Source organism: Solanum verrucosum, unplaced genomic scaffold (assembly GCF_900185275.1).
Source record: "Solanum verrucosum unplaced genomic scaffold, falcon-dt-bn FXZP01000008.1, whole genome shotgun sequence".
NCBI lineage: Eukaryota > Viridiplantae > Streptophyta > Magnoliopsida > Solanales > Solanaceae > Solanum > Solanum verrucosum.
This window is the reverse complement of record NW_026020195.1, coordinates 1,764,871-1,774,229: the sequence shown is the minus strand read 5'-3', so window position 1 is coordinate 1,774,229 and position 9,359 is coordinate 1,764,871. Positions and strand designations below refer to the sequence as shown.

Here is a 9,359-nt window from a genome sequence, read left to right as displayed (position 1 = left end):
TGAGTCTAGGTCAGGTATATCAGAAACAATTCTTTTATCTTCATAAAGTAAGAGTAAGATTTGCCTACACACCACTCTTTTTAGACTTTACTAGCGTGATTACACGTTCGAGTCTTCGAGATATGTGATGGTTGTGGTTGACACATCAACAATGTCATATAGTTGGTAACTTAATCATTATAAACAACTAACTCTATCAAGTTTTCATAATTTGAATTAATCTTATCTGTTAATGCTTATCACTAAAGTCAAAAGATAATTAATAGGGATATATGTTATAATGACTATGGTTGGTTTTTTCATCATGAGATATTGTAAAAAATCCATAATAATAATCATGCATAATTATATCAAAGTTGTTATAGTGGTGGACACATGATGTGCTTACACTCCCATAGCACTAAAAGTCAAGGCAAAGAAGACATTTCAAACTGTACACACAGTAAAAAGCTTTGCAAAAACTTCTAAAGAATCACAAAAAAAAAAATAAAAAAAATGGCAAATCTATGGCCATATCCTGACAAGAAAATCAAGACTTTCTTTTTTATGGCTCTAAATATCAACCACAAAAAAATAAAATAACATAAAACTCAATATGAGTATTTTGTAAAGCAAAAACAAATATGATGCACTAAGCTTCTGCTATGCACAATGGTTTGAATTAGATGGTCCGGATCACCACATTCAAACTATTATACGCCTCTTGATTTTGTGACGTAATTTTTTGTTGTTGCATCAAGACTCCCCTTTCAAATTGCGCAGCTTGAAATTGGTGCACTCCTTTTGATGTTATCCATATGTGTAGTCTCATAAACTGGTAAACCACTTGATGAATAGTAATCCAAGTCAATATTTGGCAAATCAAACAAATCAGAACTTGAATCACTATCTCCATCATCAACAACATCAACAATTTTGTTATATGTCTTGTTTTTCTCTAACAATCCATTGTTTGTATTATTCTTATTATAAACTCCATTATTCTTGCTCAACTTCTCATCCAACCAAGAATAATCACTAGTGATATTGATTTTCTTGTGATGTTGATCACCATATGCAAAACTTTTGAAATCTTTATAGGATTTTGTTGGAGTAGGTGCACAAGGAGGTGGAGTTCTAAATCCACTATTTGATGATGATTTTGAATCACTACTTGTACTATTAGTAGTATTAGTAGTACTATTAATAGTATTAGTAGTAGTATTAATATTACTTGAGCTTCTAAAGCTAAAGTGACTAATACTACTTCTTCTTTTCCTTCTTCCACTTGGGCTTTGATCATCTTCTTGAATATCTTTCAATGATTTCTTTTTCTTTGATGATGTTTGATTGAAGAGTGAATTCAAGAAACTAGCAAGTCTTCCTCCTGGTGAACTTGGTTGTTTATACTTCTTTTGATCTTTTTGTTTCATCATAATTGGTTTTTGATGATCCATAATATGATGATGATGATGTTGTTGATTATTATAAGTTGTTGTTTGTGTTGGAACTAGAAGTGATGAAGAATTTCCCATCATAGGCATATCAAAACTCATTCTTCCACCTCTCAAATTTTTCTTGTTGTTGTGAAAATTTTGATTGTTGTTGTAATAATCTTCATGTGTTGTAGAGAAATAATTTGCAGCCTCAAAAACATCAATCTCTCCTGAATTATTCCTACATTGGATAATTTTCTTGGACATTTTTTCATTAGTAATGGACATGATGAGTACTAAAAAAAAGGTGTATATCAAAAGAAAATCAAGATGAAGATATGAAAGATTTTGAGTGTTAAATGTATTTAAAAGTAGAAAAAAATATATGAAGGATGTTGAAATGAGAGATCAATTTGTGTGGTTGTGAAGAGAAAACATGAGGTGTTTTAGGGTTATTATAGAAAGGGACATGCATGAGGGAGGGGTTTGCTTTAGAAATTATTTGGAGTTATGGTTGCTAAGGTGAGTTTTTATAGAGTCTAACTAATATACAATTATACATACTTAGCATAAAGAATTTAAAATTACCAAAATAATATCTATATGTAAGTCTCTTTATATGTTGTGACTTGTAACCTTGAACATAAAAAAAGTATTATTTGATAAATATATAGATAATGTAAAATTTTCTTATGCTGACGATATATATAATATGAGTATTTTTGAACTCTTTTTTTATATAGTAATGCATTGAGATATGACGATAGGATTTAAGTTATACACATAAATATTTAAATATTTTATATTATCATAGTAATTTATGATAACATTAGTTATCATTTTATTATGTTATAGTTAATATTATTATTTTTGGAAATCCACCTATGATAATTAATTTGCTGATAATAAATTAATTGTATAGATATTTTATATCGTCAATGCATATGACTTAACTCGATAAAGGTATAATATATATATTTTTTTTAAATCAGACTTCAAAGCGAGTATCAGAAACACCGGAAAAATATATAATATAAGCTTTTTTTATCCTTCTTATGCTTTGACATCCATAAATTTTTGTAAGCATCATGGGGGGCATGGAAATGTGTATTCTTGGATTCTGATAAGCCTTTTTTTAGTGGGATATTTGCTTTCAACTAGTGTTAATAAAGGGTGTGTACCATGATTTTTTTTCTTCCCTAGACCCCCACCAAAAAAACCAAATAAAGATGAAAAAAGATAAATTCCTATAATTCATGTTTCAACATTCATGTCACAATAAAAGGAAAAGGGAATTGAAGAAGAATCAAATATAGTTTTTTTTTCTCAACAAAGACAAAAAAAAAGAAGCTAAAGTACCAATTCTTCCATTTACTAACATTTTGATGGATAAAAGTTATCCTATGCATATACTCATTAGATCGAGTCGAGATGATTCAAAATATAAAAAAATAACTCATGAAAAATCATTCTAATCTTATATATATAATATAATTTTTTGTTAAGGGAGTTTATCTGAACCCCTTGAAGTGCGCACAAATTTAACCTGAACACTATTGTTATTTATACATAAAACAAAAGGATGGAAAATACACCTATATAAATTACTCCTTCTTTAAAGATACTTAGGATTTATTTTTGATGATTTTTATTCTTAGAAAAAAAAAAGGAATAACCCAAGAATAATATTACTACTAGCATGAGACATATTATTTCTGACAACTTTATATATTGTGTCCTCCAATATTTGATAGAGAAGAAAAAGGAGTTTATGAAAGCTGAAAAAAACCATGATAGGTTCAGATTGAAGTGATTGTGGCCTGACAAAATATAACTCAATATCATCCAGCGTCTATCAAAAACATTCTTTCTCCATCTAATATATAAGGATTAAATTATATACGCTCTACTTTTCTCATATTTCATAATTTGTAAATTTTTTCTGAATGTGTTATTATTTCTGTTGTTGTATAATATGCACCATAGTAGAAATACACTATTGAAGGGTTATTTGGTAAAAAGTTGCCAAATTAGTGGATATATGAGGTTAATTAACTTCAATAATTAGGCAAAGTCTTGTCTTATTGATTGTCATTTGTTTGAAGAAGATAAAGTCCTAATTAAGCATGCATTTTTGGGAGATTAGCTTTCTTAATTATTGTGGGGTTCTCTAATTTGATCCACCCAAAAAAAGTAAAAATCATCCAAGATTCACCACTTTTCAAAATAACTTTTTTTTAATCCCTTTTTGATTATTTAAAAATAATAATAATTTAGTAGATAGAAATAAATATTTGAAAAACTAGAATTTGCTCATGAATTTATAGTTCTACGTATGATAGGTGCACATAAATACCATAAAATGTCATGTCCGAGAGACACACAAAAATAGATAAAAAAAAAAAAACATTATGAAAATTATCGTTAAATATCTCGTGTCTAACAAAATAGTTTTACAAATTGTCATATAAAATTAACAACCAATCTTTGTAATTTAACGACAAAATTAGTTGTTCGTTGCATTCTTTTAGTATAACAATCGAACAAACACCATCAATGAATACTTTTGGTGTTTGTATATATATATATATATAATAATAGGATTTCTTTAATTTGTGCGCTTTAAGACAATAGAAATTCTATTATTATATATATACAAACACCAAAGTATTCATTCATTATTCAAAAATAATACAAAAAATGTAATATTTTATTATATTCGAATTTTGATAACTTAAAATTTTCAATTATTTAATAAGTCGTTTTTTGTCTTCTTTCTAATTACTCAAGAAATATCTTAATTAGGGCATTTATAGAGGGTGGAGGTCCCATACTTTAATTTAGTGTTGGCCACATTATTATATGTTGGATTAAAGCATCCAATTTTATTTTCACAACTCAACACACGTACGTCTTATTATTAAAGTCCATTAAAGATGTGATGGTCCAAATATATTTATCATACATGATGATTTGCATTGGGCAAATAGGTTTTTATTAAAGTCCAATAATGTCACCATTCATCTCATATAAATATTAATACCAACGTGGATATGTGAAAAATAAAAAACAAATTTACAATCTATATTATTTGTCTTAGACGATTATTAATCTAAATTATTTTTTATTTCTCTTTTAAAGTTATGTTATAAATAGTAGTATTTTGGTGATGACTCAAAATATAGTAGGGGTATAATTGTAAAATGTATGATCAAACCAGAAATACTTACCCGTTGTAATTAAAATCATAAGTTAGAGGCGACCAACTTATGAGTTTTAGTTGATTTTGTTTTATAAACACTTTTGGTACTATAAATAAATAAATGTTTATAAACTGTTTTGATTGTCTTAATTTGTAAGAATATTTGTCTAAATTATCTTTTATTTCAACATAAAAATCTTATTTAATTAATGTATCACTAATTGGAAGAATAATGGATTTATTTTTTTTAAAAGTACTTTTTTTTTCTAAAACATCTTATTATATTTACTGCAAATTTAATTTGACAAAGACAATTAATATTTGGGACCAAAGATAATAACATCTACTTAGTTAATTTTAGATGTGATCATGACATCTTTCTTACAGATCATTGTATTGTCAACTTTTAGCGTATAAAAGTCACAAAAATATATAATTTAATTTATAATATATGTCAATATATAGAATTTATTTTTTGAACATTCACTTCCAAAATTTCCTGGCATTTTCATCTTTATCTAACTAATTGCATTGAGCTTTCAGCAAGTGACTTTGCAGTGTCACTATCCACATCCCAATCTTTTTGTTATTTTCTTTGATATGTTAATCAGCATCGCGATAAAAAAATATGGAATTAGCTACGGAATTTTTTGGGTTCCTACCTAATAAAATTTTCATATAATTCGTCGATAATCCATTGCTAAATGGGATTAACATGAATTTTTTAATATTTAGTTATGAAATTTTGTCTGTCGCTAATTCCTGTTTTGTAGTAGTATATATACGATTCTATTTTTGACAACTCCATTTTTTTTTTCTATATTTGTTGGTCCAAAATATTGACTTTATTTGGTGATTCTAGCTATATCCATTTGATTGGATAGCATGATTTTGTTATTATCCTCCTATATTTAATCAAATTTTCGTGTTTTTTTTTATAACTTGGTGAAAGATTTAATATGAGTGCACATCAAATAAAACCCTATTAGGAAAAATAAAATCTAAAAAGAACTTATTTGAAAGAATATACATATTTTAAGCTATTGGATTTTATAAAATTAGTTAGTAGATGTGGCTTGGACTTCTTATTTATTAGATTTCATATTAAGCATGAATCATATTATCTCCTCTTTTACCTTGTTCTTGATTTATGCAATGGTATTGGATTATTATTTACCTTATGTATCCATATTGATAACAAACAACAACAATAACATATTCAGTGTGATTCCACAAATGAAGTATGAAGAGTAGGACGTATGTAGGCCTTACTCTTATCTTTGTGAGGCAGATAAACTATTTCTGATAGATCCTAGGTTCCTATCGATAACATATCACTTTTTTATTATTATTATTATTATTATTATTATTATTATTATTATTATTATTATCTATAAGACTCTATGATGCATGTGGATAATAAGGAATGAGGATGTTAGCTATTTCATGGGTAAGGATGATCAAAAGTATTAATTAAGTGATAGAGTTGTTTCATATCTAAGTGTCATTAAAGCCCACAAAGAGGAAAGTCCAATAGGCTATGATTCAATTTGTGTGGGCACTATCTCTTTGGCCCAATTGGTCATAACCATGTTTTTTCAAAACCAATGACAATTCAACATGTGTCAATAAGGCCCCACTTTTGCCTCCCTCCCTTTTGTATGTTACTTAGATTCTAATGAATCAAAATACAAAAAAGGAGACATGTTAGTGTAGCTTTCTTTTAGTTTACACCACTTATATATAAAGTTAAATTCCATGGTTATTGTTCTCCTAAAGTCCCCATCTGTTCCCTTAGTTTTTTTTAGATCATATGGACTTTTCACTAATAATAATTCCATACAATGGAGGAATCAAGATTGGTCCATGAGTTATGGTGTTTGTGGGACTACTTATCCATGTTTAAAATGTTATAGATCATGTTCTATGGACCAAAGGCAAAGAAGGAGGAATCACATACCATAAGATTTTAATAATACTACATTTTATAAGATCTCGAGTTTCACCGACACCGAGACTCTCTTGTATCTATTCAGACTAGGTGAATTCAAAACTCTAAGCCAACAACATTCAAGGGTGTGATCTAATATAGTCCATGAGTGTTTGAAAATCACGAGGTCTCTTATTCAAAATCCATCAGAAAGAAAAAACAACAAAAGGTGATTAGTACTTTTCCGTTGTATATGTGTTGGCGAGAGGTAAACAGATACTTGCAGTAAAAATAAGTACAAATTAATCTGAACTCCATGATTATAAAAGGAAAACCTCTCAATCAACATAGATGCAAAGTACCATTAATGTACTTGACTATATTGTGGAAAATGTGTGCGAATTTAATATGAAATATTCTCTCTAAATAAATTATTCAATTATTATATGATACAAATATATTATAGTGAATTCGAGCAAAAATGATTTCATATGCAAAGTTACCATTTAAATAGAGAAAATAAACATGCAAAAATATCTTTTGTTATTTGGTCCATGAGTTATGGTGTTCGTGGGACTACTTATCCATGTTTAAAATGTTATAGATCATGTTCTATGGACCAAAGGCAAAGAAGGAGGAATCACATACCATAAGATTTTAATAGTACTACATTTTATAAGATCTCGAGTTTCACCGACACCGAGACTCTCTTGTATCTATTCAGACTAGGTGAATTCAAAACTCTAAGCCAACAACATTCAAGGGTGTGACCTAATATAGTCCATGAGTGTTTGAAAATCACGAGGTCTCTTATTCAAAATCCATCAGAAAGAAAAAACAGCAAAAGGTGATTAGTACTTTTCCGTTGTCTATGTGTTGGCGAGAGGTAAACAGATACTTGCAGTAAAAGTAAGTACAAATTAATCTGAACTCCATGATTATAAAAGGAAAACCTCTCAATCAACATAGATGCAAAGTACCATTAATGTACTTGACTATATTGTGGAAAATGTGTGCGGATTTAATATGAAATATTCTCTCTAAATAAATTATTCAATTATTATATGATACAAATATATTATAGTGAATTCGAGCAAAAATGATTTCATATGCAAACTTATCATTTAAATAGAAAACATAAACTTGCAAAAACCTATTTTTATTTATTTATATAACTAAAATAACATTTATATCGCGAATTCGATCACACTTGTTGTCCTAGTACTGTCCTTGATTGATTGAACTTACTTATTACTTATCAGAATTAGTGTAGTTGGTTGTTTAGAAGCCCACCAAAGGGCCCAATGATGAGACCAAACTGGACATGAACGTCTTAAAGGGAAACTAAGCCCAAAACTATTTGTTAGTCCTAAAATCTTTTAAATTGCACAAATAATATATATATATTGCAATAGAGATGTCAAATAAGCGAGTTTTGAAAGTTGAAATGGATTGAAGGTGTTAATAAAGGTGGGTCATTAATTCGTAAATATTACTTGGATTGAGATAATCTGAGTCAAGATAAGCTAAACAATTTATTTGAACAGGTTTCTCACAGATATAATATTTGGGTCACATATTTTGCTCAAATCAATCCATTTTTTAAATGGATCAATTAGTTTGATGAATCAAAATGAGGTAAATATCAACCGACGGATTAGATAATCAAAATCTTCATTTAAATACGATACTCACAAAATGATAATAATTTGTCACGGACTTAATCTGCTCATTTTTTTTTCTTATATATACTGCCACTTGAAACTCTTTTTGAAAACACTTACGAAACATGATTTTGATACATGCATGCATGATCTATCAGGAAATACCTTAATATGAATTCACCCTGAGATTTATATATAAAATTCGTTAAACAATAATACTTTGGGGGGGGGGGGGGTGTTTAACGATTAAGGTTGTATTTCGACCAAGCAACCCAAAACATAATTCGACTATCTATTAACCATTCCACATGTATCGTTAACTATGTCATTTATAACACATTAAAAATTACGCTATAGGTAATTTGGGTGATTTTTTTTATTTTTTTCATTATTTCGATTCATTTGATTTTTTTTTCATGTCATTTAGGTTTCGAACTCCCAAATAACTCAACAAGTGGGGATAATACGCACGAGCGCAACTTCAAAGCAATTAAAAGTGAAATAGAAAAAAGGTACTTGTTATACGATTTTATTATTTGAAAAGACTACCAACTTACTTTTCACACGTGGCGTTATAATATCCACTTACATGTATTTTGTTGGAAAATAGTTGTCTCCTTATTTATTAGTTTAAAACTATAAATAAAGCCGGTAAAATTAGGATTTGAAACTTATAAACATGTATAATATATAAATATATATTTTAATTTGCTTTTAACATAATTAAGTAGAATGGAAAGTCGCATTGCAAATCCGGATCGAAAGCACAACACGAATGGTAATTGTGTAAGCACAGATTTTTCAAGAGAGCAACTCTCGCTCTAACTGAATTTCCTTCTTTCATTGTTAAGCATTACAGTTTTGAGAGTGCATATCTAGACACCTTATTAATTTAGTCTCAATTGACAAGTGATAACTGACAACTAAACATTTCAACTCGTGCCCAATGTGTCTTGTGGAAATCCGTCGACGATGACGTGACACATAAATTTTGAAGGTGCCTCTAGATGATCATTTTGTAAGTTGGAGTGTTCATTTGACATAGTAAGACGAGTTGAAGTGTCAAAATGTGCATACTGAAAGTTGGAGATCTCATTTGTCAACTAAGCATCTGAGTGCAAGTTTGAGTGGTTGTTTATGTATTATCC

General features: G+C 28.6%; 1 protein-coding gene across 1 annotated transcript; it reads right to left on the bottom strand.

Annotated features, from left to right (window-relative positions):
* Window positions 1-440: 440 nt before the first annotated feature.
* Window positions 441-1,747, bottom strand: LOC125829902 (protein BIG GRAIN 1-like E). Its single transcript, XM_049509124.1, has one exon. The coding sequence runs from the start codon at window positions 1,701-1,703 to the stop codon at window positions 750-752; it is 954 nt and encodes a 317-aa protein (XP_049365081.1). The 5' UTR covers window positions 1,704-1,747; the 3' UTR covers window positions 441-749.
* Between the last annotated feature and the right edge of the window lie 7,612 nt (window positions 1,748-9,359).